The sequence below is a fragment of the Astatotilapia calliptera genome, chromosome 18 (genome assembly GCF_964374335.1).
Source record: "Astatotilapia calliptera chromosome 18, fAstCal68.1, whole genome shotgun sequence".
NCBI lineage: Eukaryota > Metazoa > Chordata > Actinopteri > Cichliformes > Cichlidae > Astatotilapia > Astatotilapia calliptera.
In genome coordinates, this window is record NC_137439.1 from 27003730 (window position 1) to 27023624 (window position 19895).

The 19895-nt window shown below is 40.9% G+C and overlaps 1 protein-coding gene across 1 annotated transcript in view; it reads left to right on the forward strand.

Annotated features, from left to right (window-relative positions):
* The window catches only part of LOC113010063 (uncharacterized), a 59711-nt gene that overhangs the window by 9777 nt on the left and 30039 nt on the right, over positions 1-19895 (forward strand). The window contains exon 2 of the mRNA XM_080293301.1: positions 11736-12359. Coding sequence (XP_080149427.1) covers positions 12290-12359 — 70 coding nt within the window. The 5' untranslated portion in view covers positions 11736-12289. The remainder of the gene's footprint in view (positions 1-11735; positions 12360-19895) is intronic.

Consider the following 19895-nt stretch of genomic DNA (forward strand, 5'->3'; position numbering starts at 1 on the left):
CAAAGGCAAATCTGGTCGGTCTCTTTGCTATCTCAGTACACACATTACAGACAAATGGCAGCCAGAGGTTTTGATTTAACTGATTTCATTTAAGTGTTGATATTATTCAAATAAACTCATTACAAAAAGTAAGGACATTTGTGTGTTGTTACAGCGATTATTATGTTGCTGTAATGATTGTTCAGCAGAGTTGAATATGTGGGCTGAATAACTGACCTGGAAAACTTCTCCGTTATCCAGGTCATGATTGTTTAAGGAGCTTGGAAAGACAGAGTATGGACTATTTTAAGTTTCTTGAAGATGTTTTTTTACCTCTCATCCAAGAGGCTATGTCAGTTCTAAAACCAAATGGTGGATCTTCCGAGATCTTTAAATCCTAGGACTGTCCACCATTTGGTTTCAGAACTGAGGAAGCCCCTCGAGTGAGAGGTGAAACATCTTCAGGAAACTTAAAGAGGTCTAGACGCTTTCTTTCCAAGCTCCTCAATCTGCTGCTGAACCCACAGATGCATTACAAATGTGGCACAATTTAAGTGGAAATAAACAGGCATTCCAACACAGTAAGATTTATCGCCAACAAACATTGTTACAACAAAGAAATAATCCACCAAACTCAATTTCCTTATTTTTTGTGCTAAGTTAAAGTAAAAATATAGTGTGTACAAAATGTATTTTTATACCAACAGAAAGAAACACACCAGCTGGTTGCAGTCATCATGGAGAAGTCGTAATTTAACGTTTTTGATCTCTCTTGTCTGACTAAACCATACTATAGATAGGAATATGCATTTGAATTAGGAGGGGTAAGAAAATAAAACTTAGTTGACTGCAATCTGCAATCTACTGACATATATTGGTGAAACTTTACACACTGTAATCACAGGAATCTTTTGGGCAGTAGATTTGGAGGAGCAATCAAATTAATTGCGGCACTTTTAAAGCAGAACAAGGAATGTTTCAGAATCAGAATTCAGTTCCACCAGCTTGATGTGCCATAAAAGTGACGCGTTCGTGTGGAAGTGATTCGTAGTATTTGTGTTGGTAAGAAATACCAGACCTTCAAACTCAATACCAATACACAAGAAAACACCCAACACTGCTTTTCAGACTACAAAGTGGAAAATGACACAACGAATGACATCAATGATAAAATCTAATCTAATTATTAAAAAATCAAATCAATCCCAGACTTAAGGAGAAATCACTTTTTAGACACAAATAATTGTATTATCCTGTTAAGTCACACTTTCTGTTAATGTTATAGACAGGCAGGACTGATACAATTTACTGCCCAGCTCCCATTTTATCATTGCTCTTTTATTATTAACCAAAGCTGCTAGCATCTATCTGAATGATAACCTAACTGGCAGCTAATAAGGCTATGCTAATAGCACTGGTCTTTTGTTTGCTACTGGGAATTTCAGACCTGCTCAGTTTTTGTTTTCTACATTGATTTCTGCTATGAAATTCAATTTAAGCTTGTGTGTCATGTTTTTGAGATACATATCAATGACATTTTGACACTTTTGAATATTAACATATATGGAAGTTTAGCAATTTCCCTCCAAAATTGTTGAAATGTGTTTAATCTAAAAGCAGAGCAGAAGATGACACTAGAGATCCGTTAAAACATATTTCTGTCAATTTGACTGAAAATAAAATTAGGTCAGCGTGCTAAAAAATGTTTGAGGCACTTGCTTTTGTCCTTGTACTGCACATCCTTCTCTCGTTGCAAGCACCAGCGGTAGCCACCTCATCATACTCGGATCAAATGTTCACTGATATCGTTTTTTTCGTCGTGCTTATATCTGAATGAAATCTTTCCCCGCGTTCATTGCTGACATCGCCCAGGTTTGGTGAAAAAACGTTGAGATGAGAATGTAAGAAGTGGCATTCTGGGACTCATTAGCTGGTACACGTTCAGCATGCTATCACAAGCTCAGCGTATCTCTCTGCTCTGTGATTACCAAGAAAATTCTGGGTAACCTGCACAAATGTTTCCCATGTTTCTTTTCTTTTGAACTCATCATGAAGAATCAGTTCACACATTTCAGTAAAAACAAACACTTTCCTTAATTTTGATGTCACTTTTCTCGAGATCAAAGTTTTTTTCTTAAATGCTGAAACACATCGCCGTTTCTGTCCAGTCATCCGAGCTGTCTAACACTTGGATTATCATAACTAAACAACTGAACTTTGCAGGAAGAGAAGACGGCACTGTTGGTCAGATGATTAACATCTGATTACCTAATCAGATGTTAATTTTTAGAATCAGCTGGAATCTGAGTAGCATTTTTTTACCACCCTGGTTTGCATATAAAAATTGTATTTCACTTGCTTCGCTTTCAGCAGCTTAGATAAGCCAAATCAGCATTTAGATTGAGATTTCATCTTGCATCCAGCAAATGAAAGTCCAACAAATACCCTTTTCTAGCTCTATTTCTGTTCTCCACCACTCGAAATGGCAAGTTGCTACCTGTTTCTTTCTTTGTGGTCTGCTTGATGCTGAGACATTAGAGTATAGTGGGATTTTCCAAGCGCACCTCTGTGCTGTAACTAAAAATTGCACTATGGCTGTTTTCACACATGAACTTCGGAGGTCAAGATATTGTTTGGAGTAGTCCTTTCTCAAATCTAAGATACCTTCTCACTCCTGAACATACCTCCTTTTGTTGTGGCTCCTGGTTGACTATTCAGACATGTTCTCACATAAAACTCCTTCTGGTAATATAAAATTTGGGGCTATGGCGCATGTGTGAAAATGGCTTGTGAGAACGGTGAGAGTGGAGCAAAAAGATAAACCATTTAAATCTCAGTAAAGCTGACAGAGCAGCAGGTTTAGCCGATAATTCTCTGCAGGCAGAGCTCTATGAGAAACCCACCTTCACAATATTATTTAATGGTATTTTTGAAATGTAGACAATACTACTTTGTGACTAATATTATTAATCTACACATGTTAGAGATCTGAAGAAACTTTCAACAAATCTTTCACACATCTGTTGATCATTTATTTAGATCTATACAAGGACGTACAAATAATATTCCACATTACTACAAATCACTTCCACACGAATGCGTCACTTTTATGGCCGAACATGAAGATGGTGAAAAGGAATTCTGGTTAAACATTTCTTTCTTCTTTAAAAGAAAGTGCCACAATTTATTTTGGTGCCCCTCCAAATTTCCTGCCCAAAAGATTCCTGTGATTGAAGTGTGTAAAGGTTTCACCGCTATTGCAGTCAACTAATTTCCGTTTTCTTACCCCTCCTAATTCAAATGCATAATCCTAGCTATGGTGTCTTCTATAGGACACCCATTTTAAAATGTATTCCACTACAGATTACAGATTACATGCCCCAAAATGTATTTTGTAATGTATTCCGTTATGTTACTCAATGAGAGTAACATATTCTGAATACTTTGGATTACTTAACATATTATCATGCTTTTTACAACTACATGAATGTACTATTGCTGTGTGATTTATTACTATTACTGAAGGCTATTCGCCATACAAATACTAGATTTTTAAATCTTAATATAAAATGAGTAACAGTAGTGTGGACACAGCGATCTCGTATACAAAACTATTCTGTACGTATATAAAACAGGTCCGCGGCTCTGAACCGTAGTAAAGGGACCTCTGGCTAATACCTCGGGTTCGTGTCGGGCTCGTAGCTGAAAAATAACTTTACTTTGTTGTCTGGGTCAACTTTGCTAGCAAGAGACAGGGAGAGGCGTTGAAAGGCTGCTCCAACGGAGCTTATTGTTTCAGAGGAAAACTCGAACACAGCGTACAGTCGAGTCTTAATAGCTTACTTACAACTGGGCTACACTGCCCATGAGGCTACATTATTTAGGGCTATGCCTGTAACACTCTGCCTATTGCCTTCATATTAAATAATTTTTTGAACAATAATTTAAAAAAATATTTCTTCACATCATTATGCGGGCTGCAAGTAGAGATGACATGGGCCGTGAGATTGAGATCCAGGCATTAGAGCCTCTTAATGCGTGTTTTGTTTGGGTTTTCATCCGGCGTGGAATTACCAAAAATAGAAAGGGGACAGCCTAACATATGAAACAGGAAAAGACCGCCGTGTAATCCCTTTATTTCAACAAAGTAACTGTATTCTGAATACCACCTTTTTAAACGGTAACTGTAATGGAATACAGTTACTCATATTTTGTATTTTAAATATGTAACGGCGGTACATGTATTCCGCTACTCCCCAACACTGAGGACAAGCAAGTTTAAGTTAGCCAAGGGAGCTTAAAAACATTAAATTAATGCTACTCCATAATGACTGAGGTCAGCCGGTGTGTTCCTATCACTGCTGGTGTAAAAAATACATTTGATTCATGTTTTTTTGCCATTTCAATTTCCCCCGCAAAAGTCTCAAAAATGGTGTTGAATATTTTCTTGGGTATTCGTATTGACTTTGAAGTTCTGTTACTGTGCCAAACCTAATGGAGCCAGAACTATTGTGTTCTTTAAAATCCTAACCATAAGTGCAATATTGTGCCCATCTCAACTTAGGCTTTAGCAAAATGTTGTGACAGCAAGTAGAAACACTAAAAACTTTCATCTCAAGATGGATGCTTTGGGTTTCCCCTCAAGTTCATTAATGTTTTCTTGCAGACCACAGGTAAGGCTTTTGTGCTTGATCATGAGCACTTTAATCTCTGCTACACAGGACTGTTGTTGGGAGTACTCCTCATATACCTGTCAATGATTCTGCATTAAACGTGCGTCTTTTAAGATGCGAATAGTAAGAACAACAAACCGTGAAACTAATTCACTGTCAAGTTTCATGAAGAGGCTGCTTGTGTATCTTAATTATACCCATGACCCATGTGTAATTAAAGAGGACACCTTTTGGCTATTTATTTAGTTCAAAGAGAACACAGAGGGAAGAGGGGGGAAAGCCCTAATTGTCTCATTAATTACTCTCCACATGAAATAATGACCAAACCAAGGTATCCACAGCTCTTTTGTAACTGACAAAAGAGAGCAGAGGAGGGGTGGCAGCAAAATAAAACATGCTTTAACCTCTTTTCACAAACAGGCATTGTGTTGGAAGAGAGGGAGACAAAGAAAAAGAGGGCAAATGAGATCAGGGGCAGGAGGGAGGAGAAAAAAAGAGGTAAATACGCAATTGAAAGAATAAAAAAGGCTGAGATTGAAAATTATAAATACAGAGCAAATCAAAGAGAGGGAAGCGAGACAGAAGGAGAAAATATTGGCTGTGAGGTATCGTGGTGTTTGTCCAGGCTTTCTGGACTCTGCCCAGTTCTCTCTCCCACCAACATGGTAAATAGGCTGTTTTAACACACTGTTCAGGCACTGAGACACAAACAAACCAAATCAACACTAAATTAAAGACTCCTCGGGGAGACCACAGACTAACATCAGAGGGGGTGCTTTGGAAAGCCAGATTCAGCAATTAAGTGTTCCAAGAGAGGTCCTGGAGTCTCGCGCCAGTTTCCAGACCTGCTATATTGCCATGGCTGTAATTAGATGAATAAAAGAGGAAATGTAGTGTAGCTTGTTTTCTTGCTTTTGTTTACTGCTACCATTGGGAGCAAGTGACACTTTATTAGCCTGAATATGTCTTTTATTGAGGCAGTAGAGGCCTAAGAAATGAAAACTTCCCAAATAAACCCCATTAATATTTGCATCTTGAGACCTATGCTGTGAGTGTATTTCTTTATTTATCTCGTGAGATACACACACAGACACACACACTCACCCCCTCCTCATACTTGTTTGATCTAAAATGGGCCCAATATCCTCCAGCTAAGCTGGTCAAAAGGATAATGCAGGGGCACTTTGAAGGGCAGCTTCTCACTGCCCTTTGCTTGCCAGCCACGAACATGCTGGAGCCACGCCTTACTGAGTGCACAGCTCAGAGCCCTTTACGGGCAAACTTTAAATCTGCACAGCCAAGCAGCTGCGTAACAACGCTTATTTATACCCTCAACTGAATTTTTTGTATGTATTTTCTTCCCCCTACTTCACAGCTCACACACTTCACTATTCTATCATCAGAGGCCCTCAGTCTTGTCAGAGAGAGGTGAACTAATGGGCCGCGGCTGAGCAGCCTGAGCTCAGAGGCTATCAGTTCCCCCTGGAAGGCCAGGAAGGCAGAGAAAAGGAGAAAGGGGAGGTCCTTCTGTTCTTTAGCCTCTATATTTCTTCTTCTTCTCCTTGGGATCACCAACTGCCCTCAGTCTGTTGGTTATCCCTTCCACCACACTGGGCCTTGCTGTCTTTAGAGCAGGGAGAGTGGGACCGTTTGGGGAGGTTAGCACCAATAAGCTTATAAAGACATAAAATTAACATTGATCAGAATTGTAACTATGGTTAAGGAAGTGATTCCTCCACACGTATCTTCTGTACTGCTATGTCCCAACACAATGCAAAGCAGCTTTCTCAACTCTACTCCCACAGAGGTCCATTATCTTGAGACTAGTGTTATATCCTCATAATACTGTGGCTTATCTGAAGAAGAAGCCAAGCAATAACAGTTGCTTAAGCAGCTGATAACGTGAAAGTTAGAGGAAATGGTCTTGCACTCATTTAGAAGGTCTTATTTTGGCCTCTATTAAAGAAGCCCTGTGTAAAGCTGGAACATCTTTCTATTTGTCACCGACTGAGAAAAACGGTAGCTGTTCAGCACTGTAAATAGAGCTCAGTTGAACCAAGTATTCCTTTAACCTTAACTAGAAATGGCTTTGTGAACTTCTGCACAGGTAAAACTTTAACCATTAGAGATAAAATATTAAAAGCCGTCCCACAGATGTGCCTTTAGGTACAGCAACCCTAATAACTACTGATTCTACTTGGATTCTTTCGCTCTGATCAGTCTGCATTATTTTCAATAATGTCTTCCTTTAAATCATTGATATCCATTTTAGACCCCATTCCTAAAAGACTGGTCAGGTTTCACCATTAATAATAATAATAATAATAATAATAATAACAGACTACATAGCAGGCTTTTAAGGTGGCAGTAATGATACAAATACTTAAAAAGGCATCACTTGATTAAGCTGCCTTACCTAATTATAGACAGATTTCTAACCCTTCATTTATTTAAAAAAAATGTTGAACAAGTAGGTGTAAAACAGTTAACTGATCATTTATAGAGGATTTGATTATTCAGTCAGGATTTCGAGTCTTCTTTACACACAAAGGTTTATTATGGAGTTCCACAGGGTTCTGTGCTAGGACCAATTCATTTTACATTATGCATGCTTTCTTAGGCAATATTTTTAGAAAACACTGTATACATTTTGAATGCTGAACAGATAACACCCAGCTTTATTAATCCATGAAGCCAGATGAGACAAATTAACTAGTTAAACTACAGGCATGTCCTAAAGACATCAAGGCCTGGATGACCTCTGATTTCTAAATTCAGATGTAATACTCAGTCCTAGCTGGGACTAGAAAATGAGAGCACATTTCTCCCCTATTAGCTCATCTTTAATGACTCACTGTTAAATTCAGAAATGAATTTAAAACCCTTCTCTTTATATGGAAAATATTGAATAATCAATCATATCTTAAAGACCTCATTTGACCTTATTACCCTAACAGTTCAATATCCTAACAGAGAACTTCACTCACAGACTGCATGCTTACTTGTGGTTCCTAAACTATCAGGACAGACGTAGGCTTAAAACTTGCCTTTTTTGTTAAAGCTTATAGCTAGAGCTGGATCAGGTGACCCTGAACCATCCCTTAGTTATGGGCTAGGCTGCTGGAGGGCTTCCCATAATGCACTGAGCATTGTTTTCACTCACTTCTTCTCGTTGTCTATGTGTTTATACAGCACTCTGCATTTAATGATTAGTAATTATTAAACTCTGGCTTTCTGTCCTGTAGTTTGCCTTTTTTCCTCTCTCTATAAAGTCCTTAAAGTACAGCCTTGCAGAACCATTTCTATGGTGGACCATTACTCTGAAATGCTAACTTTGAAATCTTTAAACATTTTCCCAGTGGCCTTACAGCTATAACTAAGTTTAATGTGATTAACCCTCAGAAAGCCCTGAAACACATGGTCAGAAATGTTAATAGATGCCATGCTACCATGAAGACCCATGTACCAATGAACCACTCGCTAATCAGGAATCTAATTTGTCCAACAAAATCAAATTAACGTTATCATAGATTAAAGGGCCATCAGACTAGGATGACCTTGTTGTTGATTGTGAACCTGTGATAAGGCCTCTTTCAGAATAGAATAAAATGTCCAAATAAAAATTTTCCAGCAGAAACAGTCGGTCGGTCTGTACAACCGTAGATAACACAAGTTAGCACAGCGAGGCTATTCTGAGAGGAGCTTTCCTAGGCCAGGTTGTGACAGTTGTGTCCCACTCCATAAGCTGGAGGCCATTTAGTAACAAAGATGACCAGCGCGAGGTGCCAGAGCCGGTCTGTCGAACAAATGTTCCACGAGCCCCGGGCCACACTAGGCTCAGCTAAGAACAGACAGAGATGGTCCTGGGGACGGGGCCTCCCCGCTCCTCAGCTTCAACGTGCAAGCTGGAGTGCAGGCTGCACCTTCCGTCGGGACCACTGTGAATAGAGGTGTAATTGGCCATATCCAGTCATAGATGGGTGTTCAACCTTTGTTGCTCATCAGTGGCAGGATACACAGAGGCTTGTCTCACAATATGAGGTTGATTGTGCAGTCTATTAAACACCAGTCTCAGGAGGAAGTGTTTCTCCTTGGAATGCTGGAGCTTAGAAGAATCTCCAGAAAGATCTGATTCAAAAATCGGCTCGTGCTCAGTGATTGCCTATTATATCCCAGAGACAGTAAACATGATTTAAAAATTGATCACGCTTAATTAATTGCTTTCCTCAGCAGAGACGACTAAAGAACTAGACTCAGTAAATTGTTAGAAAATCACAACCTTTTGTTTCTCAGAAGCATAAATCAAAGCTGTAAATTATAGTTTTTATTTCATTCCAAACCAGTTATCATGTTATGCAAATTTCTGGTTGTATGATACATGCAATAATTATGTAATTATGGAAAGCATTTCATCCTAATACAAAGAGTCTGCATGACAAGATACAGACACCTGCATGTCGCCCAGAGGGTCTTTTTGAAGAGAAGGTAAATGTTCCTGTTGAAACTAGAAGGGCTGAATGCATTGTGAGCGTCGTGTTAAAGAAGAGTCAACCACACAGTAGGTTTGTGATGTTGATTTCTATAAACCATTTCTATAAACCAACAGGGTGAAAATTGAGACACAAACAGGTGATGCACATTTCAAGAACAGAGTTTTGAAATTCAGGCAGATAGAAAAAAATGCCAGCAGGGGATTAGTGGAGGAAAATAAAGACATGCATGAAGAAATGAAATTGACTTTGCTCAAGGAAGTTTCCCTTTACACGTGAGAGCAGCAGAACAAAAATGAACAAATTAATAAATAAGTGGTGGCTTTTGTTGAGGGCTTTTAACATCCCCTAGCAGTTGAGAGAAGCAGGAAAAATGAGCGATGCTCGTTAACTCTGACCCAAATCCTAAGAGACAGTGGGAGCTGTTAAAACACGGAGCAGATTGGGGAGTCTGCGTGACCTAGATAGCATTGGTTTTGAAAAGCAGCCGTACTTCACATTAAATCGCTCCTACGTCTAATATAATGAGGCATATCTCCCTGGTCGGTAATGAAAATTACATTCTGATAAGGTTCTTTGTGACATAGAAAATACCTCTCCCACCACTGACACTCCGAGGCTCTGTCTGAGACGCAGTTGGTAAAGTGCGCCTTCGTCTGGACTTGGGTGGCATTATCTGGCTCGTAAGCGCACATGAATTGTGACACATGGGCTAGACATCCAGAAGAGAAGCGGTAGTGATGAGACAGCCAGTGGCCAACTGTTGTTCAAAGACATTATATGTGTCTACAACTGACTTTGGAGACTAGTGGATTAATGTTACACTCACACTGGGAAAAACAGTGATTGGAAGCCATGGTATGACCAAAAGTATTACAGCTGTGTGCAGTGTACTTGTGTGAAGTTGCATATCAAGGGAGTATATGTGACCAGTCGCAGTCACCTACCATCTTCAATGCATCTTTGGCGTGATGGTAGTAACACAGGAATAAGACAGAGTCAGTCTGCTCTCAGTTTGTGGTCAAATCAGGTCAAGTTGGTGATTATATGCAATCTATTTGTGATAATATGGTAACTGACTGTAAGAAAGTCCATCCAAATAGTGATAGATAGTGATGTGGTTGCTGCAGGGCAGCAGTTTAACTACAAAATGACATAGGTTTTTACTTTTACATAGGAATATAATCATAGTACAACCTCTTAGCAACCAATAGAGCCGAGTCCCATGCTGCAAAGAGATGTGTTGAAAATGAGTTGTGCTTGTCAACGTAGACTGACTCAATTCATTTCAGTTCAATTTTATGTATGTAGCCCCAAATCACAACCACAGCCACCTCAATGTGCTTTATATTGTACGAAGAACCCCAACAATCAGACAACCCCCAAAGAGAAAGCACTTGGCGACAGTGGGGAGGAGAAACTCCCCTTTAACAGGAAAAAACCTCTGGCAGAATCAGGCAGCCATCTGCCATGACCAGCTGGGGGTGAGGGGAGGAAGACTTATACTGATTTGCAATGTGTGGGCAATCTGTCTGTGTTAATGAATAAGAAGGTAATTATTTGTAAACCTTAGCCAGTCTGTCTGAAAGCGTTTGCATTTGAACTGTTGCAGTACTAGAGCTTTCATAGATAAAGCTGTTTTATTGAGCTTGTGGGCAGACAGGAAACACCTCTAGGCTCAGACAGCACTTATATAAAACAAATGAAAAAATTTATTTTCTAGACTGGGCATAAAAGATGGACACTGTGACTGTGCCACTCATGCGGCAGTATTGCATATATTAGTAGGCAAAATTTGTCCACTGGATACATTGTCTATCCAGATATGATGATTAATAAATAGTATGAAATGTTTTGAAATTAATCATAAAATGACTAACTGATCACACTCCTACTACACAGACAATGTCACACAATGTCACGCAGGACAATGTGTGGCCGGTGCTCGATGGGCTCCATCTCTTTTCAGGACAGCATAGGCTCAAGGCCTCTTTCTCCAACAATGGCACGTCACCATGCCAACAGAAGCTGTGCCAGCCACAGCGTCAGCTTGGCTCAGCCACCGTGTTAGCAGTGGATGATTCAAGGGCATTAAAGCACAGTGTGTGTGTGTGTGTGTGGGGGGGGTTCTAGTGTATTGGTGGCAGTGCCAGGATTCCCACCACAGTTTGCTCTGAAACAGCCTGTCATTCATTGCTTTCCACTACTTCCCCTCCTCTCATGCTGTTGGCCCGAGCTGGGAGCATTACCAATCCATCTTCTGAAAATTTGTTTTGCATGCACAGAAGCACCGGTCATGCTCTAATGTACTATATTTACTCAGAAGCAGAACATAAAAAACAAGAACATCAAATATTTCCCCACATGTCTTCTTCAAGGGTGGGCGCTGAACAGCAAGCATTTGCTGCACTCTCATTACGGACTGATGATCCAGAAGAGATAATAACATCTTTGTTGATTTGTTAAATTAGTTCCTGCCATTTCGTGTCTTAAATTAATGTTGTAATGAGTGATCAAGGGGCATGTGTCTTTTTAAGTTCTTACCACCTCCACCTTAAAATTAACCATCACCCCCTGTCTCCTTGTCTTGCAGTGCTCAGTGCAAGTGACTGTGATGGGCTGTCAAACCACATCTAAAGTACTCTACCAAAGAATAATATCCACTCCTGACCTACTCTGAAGAAAAATATTTCATTCGATCAATGTCGCAGTCTCCCCCGCAGGGGAATTACTCTTGAACAATAGGTGAACCCTAAGAAAAGAGCAACACTGGACCATGTGATACTTGACCTTCAAAGAAAGAACTCAGGTGCACTCCAGAAGATGTCAAATCGGATCTGAAGCAGCTCTCAAGAGGATCGCCCAGCTCATAATTCAAGCACTTTTTCATGTTTTGTTTTATCATTACTCAAACACCATGGGCCAAAAGTGACAGAACGTAGTTATTTTGGCTGGATCTTCATCTAATGAGGAGTACCAGACATCTCACCATGGATTTGAAGGAGATTTTCTTCACCAAAGAGCAACAGTGAGAAACATCAGAGTGGGGGGGGGGATTGGACACTGGAGGCTTGGAGGATTAGCTTGGAGTGCTGCTAACCCATGGTGGATCTGCTGTGAGTGGGGAAAGGGACTCAGCGGTGGAGGATGTCAGCAGAGGCCGAACTCCAGCCGGGTGTCAAAACCAGCCAGCGAAAGGAGTCCAGGAGGATCAAAGGTATGTTCTTACCTTTGCAACACCAGAGCGTCTGTAACATAGATGCTTGTAATATATCAGGCTTTATTATGTTTGTTTGTCAAATGAGATAAAGGTCTGAGATATAACGTTAAGGGAAAAGTACTCAAAAGACACGAAACGTGACATGACGAAATGGGAACCTGAAAGCTTTCTTATCTTCATCAGGTGGTGAACGTAACTTTTCACCTTTTGGTGAAACATCTTGGATAGAGTTAAATAACGCTGGGCTGCACGGAAAAAGGCTTCACTCAGTCAGGTTTGCCGAGAGGCTCCCTGTCTCATCCCGGGGATCCAGATGTAGTAACAGCTATTCCATGTAGCCCCAGGCTTCGGTAGCGACGTGATTTAGGTGTCATGGACAGGGTAATTCGCACTCTGTCGCTTTGATGAACAGCATAAGTGAAGTAATAGGACGAGGCATTCTCAGAATGCTCACTGGGAGATTGAAATGGGATTGAAAAGGCTGAGAGGGGGGAGGAATGAGGAGATAGAGGGGCAGAGAGAGTGGGATTCACAGGGAGGGAGAGGAAAGTGAGAAAGAAAAGGATGCTTTCTCTTTCTTCTTCCCCATCTTCATTTTGGCTTTTTTGTTCTCATTTCTCTGTCCACAAATAAAGCCACTCCCAACTAGTCCTGTAAATCTGGCTTCTGCGGGCTCGCTGTAACGAGGCCACGGGGCCAGGTCCTTTGCGGCTGTTTCACTGGCTCTGTCGACTTGCTCAGATAAATGGCCCGCTGGAGGAGGGCCCATCGATTTCAGTTAAGTGGAGGGGGGGGAGTAGAGCGAGGGGGCAGTTGCACACATGGCCATGTGGCTTATTGGTGGGGACTATCAGCACAGGCTATCAGCCCCTGACTTTACCATGCTAATCACATGTGCTGCAGGGACTATTATCACAATCAGCAAACATGCTATTTAGATCCATATAAATGGAAATCAGGCAACATGAATACAAGCAGACTGTCACGCAGCATGGTGACTTTGAGCCAGCTGGGGCGAGGTGAAGGGCACTATCAAGAATCAGGCTGATGACATACAGAGGAGGGGAGAATTATTGGCCACCATGTACATGTCATTTTTTAATAAGTATTTCCGAAGTGCTGTTAAACAGAGCAAGAAATTTTTAACACAGCTTGTCCAAACATCATGGTTTTATTTTGGATGCTTGCATTATTTAGTTTACACACAAACAGAATAATGTCACAAAAACCCCAAACTACAGGTCAACAGGTCAGAATAATTAGCCCTCTTCATGCTAAAAGTCAGTTATGTGGCCTTCTCGCTGGATAACAACCTTAACAACCAACAAGCTTTGTGTTTTGGGTTGTTGTCACGTTGGAAGACAAAGTGATGACCCAGACCTAGTTTTGGTGCTGACTGCTGGAGGTTTTCTTTCAAAATCCTTACCTGTCCTTTATTTTTTCAGTGCCTTTTTAGTGTGTGGGCTGGCAGCCACATGCCAAATGGTTAGAACGCAGCGTTCCCTGTTTGAGTCTCCCCCGTGGCCCTTTGCTGCATGTCTTGCCCTCTCTTTCTCCCTCATTTCCTATCTATCTCAATTTACTATCCAATAAAAAAGGCCAAAATTAAAACTATTTATCCTTCTTTCTTTATGATTCCTTCCACCTTGACAAGTTTCCCAGTTCCTAACGCACTGAAGCCTACCCACAGCATTATACTCCCACCATCGTGTTTCAGTGTGAGGATAATGTTCTTTAGGTTTAACTGATCTCCCATCTTTCTCAGAGAGTCTCTGTGGCCAAAGATCTCTAGTTTCATCCCATCTGACCAAATAACGTGCTCCCAGTATGCATAATCTCTCTCCAGGTTGTCCTTCCTGTAGTTGTTCTGGGTCTTTAGAAACATCTCTCTCAAGTTTTCTTTCCTGAGTCGTTGAAATCTTTTGTTTCCTAGCTCTGTATATACTCTATATCTGGAAAATAACACAGGGGGATAATAATATTGACCCTGGTTATTTTGGTTTTTTATCTGAAACGGTTCACTGAGAAGGGACTGAAAAAGAGATGATATCTAGTGAGCAGCAGTTCTCTGTGTGAAAATGCTTTGATAATGTCGGAGGTCAGAAGAGAATGGCCAGGCTGTTTCCAATAGGAAGGAGAAGCTAACTCAAATACTTACTTGTTACTACCAAGCTATGCAGAAGAGCATCTCTGAACAGAAGACCTCATCACATGTCATGGGTTACAGTTTGTTCGGACTCAACAAAATTGGATAACAGAAGACTGGAAAATGTTGCCTGCTCTGATGAGTCTCAGTTTTGGCTGCAACATTCAAATAGGCTCAGAATTGTGGGTAAAACATCATGAAAGCATGGATCCATCCTGCCTTGTATCAACGATTCTGGCTGGTGGTGGTGCAATAATGGTGTAGGGGAAATTTTCCCATGACACTATGGGGCCCTTTGTGCCAGCTGAGCATTGTTTAAGCACCACGGCTTATCTGAGTGTTGTTGCTGACCATCTCTTTTTGACCACAGTGTACCCATCTTCTGATTGTTGCTTCCAGCAGGATAACCCGCTATGTCACAAAGCTTAGATCAAATTGGTTTCTCGAACATGACAATGAGTTCAATGTACTCAAATGACCTCCAGATCTTGATCCAATACAGCACCTTTGGGGTGTGGTGGAAGGTGTGATTCACATCATGGATGTGCAGCAAACCTATCTGCAGCAACTGTGTGATTCTATCATGTCAATATGGACCGAAATCTCTGAGGAATGTTTCCAGTAACTTGTTGAATCTATGCCACGAATAGCAAATAGTAATAGTTGTACCTAAAAAAGTTTGTGGTGAGTGTCTGTTTATGTTGATATTGGATAAAATATCTAATCCAGCTTCATTCTGGACCTGGAACCACAAGAGGGCATGACAGTGACAGCCTCATTTGTATTTACTGCTCCCCTTCTGCTTTCCCATTCCCATCAAGTTAAGCTTATTTGCAGACTGTTGGACAGATAGACAATGTCTTGCTTTCTTTTCAAGATTGTAAGTAGAACTTTAGAAGTGAATTTAATGAAAGGAAATGACAGAAAAGTAAAGTTTTGGTCAGTCAGAGCAAGAACTGCAAGCCATGGGCAGATAGACAGACAAAATATTGTGTTTTTAGTTAATGACCTTGATGATGTTGTTGTTTTTTAGCAGCTTTGAATTAATTTTATTATTTTTCATCATCTAGCACCTATGTTCCAAGTGCTATTTCCCTGAATTGTGCAAGGACAGGTTTAATAGGCTGTTAGCTTTAACACTAGGTTTAAAAAAAAAAAGGAAAGAAAGAAGTATTTTACTATGAAACAAGAGAATAAATGTTCCTATTTAGCCTTTCAGAGACATGATTCATTCCAAAAAAGTCTCATGGCAGTTTATGACATCTCATCTGCAGAATTACGTTCCTACTGCCCGAACATTCGGTGGTGACCTGGCAGACTACTAGGGGTGCAACGATACACAAAATTGACGGTTTGGTTCGGTTCAATACTTTGGTGTCACGGTTCGATATTTTTGCGATACAAAAAATGTTCATGCCTTTTTAATTTGTCATTTATTAATATTCTGAATATATATTTTTACTCAAAAGTGCAGTTTTTAAATTTAATGTTGCTGAAACAACAAAATAATTAAAAAAATAAATCTATCTGATCGAAAAATCACTCATCTTTGGAAAAAAGAGTTTATTACAGAGAAATGGCTCTTTCCAAAATAAAAGCTATACTATACGCTTCTTCTGGGCTATATTCTCAGCAGCATATTAAACATATCAGGTCCCCATAAGGAGAATCATGTGCTAACGGCTGTCTAAATGAGTCGGGTAAAGTTTGTAGCATGCGTGCTTGTTGTTTTTGTCTGCTTCCACTTGTCTTTGCACTAGGATGATGTCGGCGTAAATGTGCTGTCATATTCGTTGTGTTCCCACTAGTGCTGTCAACGTTAATCTCGTTAAAATGACATTAACGCCATAACGCGGCAAATCTCTGTTAACGAGCTACCGCGGATCGCCCCGTGCGTGGGGCTGGACGGCATCAACACGTTAACAAGCTAACTGTGCTAACACACTAGTTCCCACCAATTGAGCATTGCATGGCACATCCGACATACTGTTTTACTTTTGTCCATGACGCGCTTACCTTCAGGTTCATACTTCACATGAAAACCAAAATAGTTCCAAACACCAGATCTGAATGAGGGTGGGGGAGGTTCAATTTGCCATGTTGCAACGAGCTTAGCGTCTGTCTTGCTAGCTTGCGCTGCACTCAGTGGATCTGCGCAGTGTTGCCAACTCCTCAGTAAGGAAAATCGCTATTGGCTGTCCTTAAAGTCGCTAGAAATCGTTAAATGACGTCATCGCCTAATTTGCATTGGTCATGCTAACATAATTGTAACCTACGTTGTTGGAGAGAGAAATAACATCATGGAAGAGACATAAATTGAGTAAAGAACATTCTAAATGCATTTAGAATTTATTTATAACTACAAATTAAATTTATTTTAGCAATTATTGTTTTTTTTAATGTCACAATTCCAACCCTGCTCCTTTATCCGGGCTTGGACCGGCAAAAGTGACCCGAAATAGGCACTCTGGTGGAGTTACTGTGTGTGTGTGTGTGTGTGTGTGTATAAGTAGTTTTAAACCTCGTGATCCACAAAACAGCATAACAGTAAAAGAAGAACTGACTGCGTTACAGTCAGTGTGAGTGCAGCGGCTTCGCTCATGCGCGATTCATTTGCAGTTCGGACGCATAGGTGTGAACATCTTCTGCCCTGATAGCAGCTGGGGAGGACTATTCTCCACCGTGAGCACTTTGGAACAGGCGAGGTACCCACGGCAGCACCGCTGCTTGTTGAGAGTAAAAGCGATACCCGCTTTCACGTCAAAAAGTCGTCATAAATAAGTCCAATTACACCAGAAAAAGTCGCCAGATTTGTTGCTAGTTGCTTTTTAGAAAAAAAGTCGCTAAGGGGGTCTGAAAACTCGCTAAATATAGCGACAAAGTCGCTAAGTTGGCAACACTGGATCTGCGCTCGACGGTGCAGCCTAGGCGGAGTAGTCGAACGCAGATCCACTGAGCGCTCAACACAGACAGCATCGTCAGAAGAAAAGTTGATAAAATAAAATAAAAAATTTGTATTGTTCGATACATATGCGTACCGAACCGAAAGCGCTGTATCGAACGGTTCAATATCGATACGAATATCGTTTCACCCCTACAAACTACATCAAGTTGTATATTATGGATGCAAAAAATAGGGAAAATCTTTGAATCCTTTCAAAATGCCACAATATTGCCACTCACAGAATAGAAATAAATTGGAGATAAGTTGCCCATTACAACATAAAAAGATTTGCCCCCTTAGTCATGTCCTGGTTCATCCACTAATGCATCATAGGTCACTTATTATTTAATTGCTTCTGTATCATTTTCATAAAATTCTGATGCATTTGTGATGAATGCGAAACAATTTAGGGTGAACTTGGTTTTTTGCGTGTCCGTTTTGGTTTTGGCACGCACTTATATCACTCTTCATTCTTCTCAAAACGGTGAGGAAAAATTCATTCCTGACTGCAAAGTCTGCCGTCATAAAATCCAAAGCTCCCCTCTACCCATCGTCAGAATTGCTTTACATGCGTGACTTTACTCTATCTCCATAGCAACTGTTGCTCTACCAGTGTAATCTGTGCATCGAAAAAGAGAAAGAAAGCAAAAAAGATTCATTTCAAAAAGAAAAGCATGGAGTTGAGGACATGGAAGACACTGAGAGCAGGGGAGAAAAGGGCAGAGAGCAGCTAGCAGACAAGCAGCAGAGTAAATCACTGGTTGCCTCCCATACTCTAAGAGGCAATACAAATACTACCCATTCAAATCTATTCAAACACTATTTGCCAAGTCATTTGCAGGTATGCATTTTCCTAACTGTGTCTTGACGTTGCGTCCCCATCAGCTTGGTAATAGCATCATGGAGCCCCCCCCTTCCTAAAGTATCATCCCCACAAAATGCCAGCCTGCACACACCGTCTCCTGTGTGTGACTCCACAGCGAGTCACTGATCTATCTAGTGAACTGACAATTTGCACAAAAGCCTTCATTAATCCTGAAACTGCTTTATTGATCAGCCGTTTAGCCAAACCCTCAATGCTGCGTTTAGTGCCAAAGTTTGGTCGAAGAATTTTCAATGTATTTGTTTATTTTTACATCAGTGAGGGCTGGACGGGGAGAGCACGCACCGCTGTTGAGATTTGTAAATGTGCTTCTGTGTGTTTGCTGAGGCTTGTGAAATTTCTTTTGCGCACATGGGGGGAGGCAGATGGCGCGGACAGATTTTGCTTTTCTCAGACGAGCATTCTCTTCGCTGCTACTTCAGCCTCCTGCGCTGACAGGAAATACCTGTCTTTTTATTTCAGAGAAAATATCGGCTGCTATTGCATATTTCATTATAGCTCGGAGGATGGTGTGTGTGCGTGTGGATGTGTGTGTGGCTACTGGCAAACAGCGTCTTTAAAGGAAAAGGACAGGAAGGCACAGATACACACCCAGAGAGGTTCAAAGGTTAAGCTGCCTCTATGCCCAGATCCCCAACAAAAAGTTTCTTGTTGCCAAGTCCTTATATCTGGAGGGGCACTTCTGACTCTCCATCTGCCGCCATCTGTCCCTTTGCTGTCCCCATTCTAGTGTGGCAAGAAGACGGATGCAACACTGTGATCAGACACGAGCCCTGAAACAGTATGGAGCAGGGCGAACAGTAATTGTTCTCTCCATGGTCCTGGTGCAGAGCCTGCGTGTCACGTGGGAGGATTGTAGCGTTTGATTTAAAGCCTCTGACATCCTGGATTTTAATGCCCGACTCAGTTTTTTTTTAAAATAAAATCTTTGTAAGACTACTGAGAAGCAAGGGATTTTGGAAATATTGGGAAGCAGGAGACGAGGTCTAAATTTTAACCCTGGACACATGCACTTCAGACCACCAGGCACCAGGACACATAGAGACAAACAGCACACAATACTTCAGGCAATCCACTGTCAGAAAAATTATGAGCATCAGCCTTACGGGCCAGAATCATTGTGAGGACCATTCAACCTTGGGTAATTGTAAATCCAGAAAGCCAGAGGAATATGTGTCACCTCCCGTCACGAACCCATACACACACACCTTCTCGCTTCTCCTCTCTTACAGTGTGTAACAACATGAAACAACATGCCCCTCAGCTCTTTAGTTTTCAAATACAGCACACTCGCTCATCTGGATCTGAACCCAGAGCACGTAGTGAACAAGTTACGCCACTGACTCAAGACTCTCATTTGGTATGCAAGGCCTATTTTTTTTTTTATTTTTTTTTGAGGATCTGTGCATAAATCTCTAAATCCTTCCTGAAGTGTGAGGAGGGCCTTATGCGGTATGTAAAGAAACAAATGGCACAAAACATTTGGTTACAGCTCATCTGAGAGAGTTGCACTGAATTGGACCGATTGTATTTAAAATGCATCTGGAGCAGCATGTATTT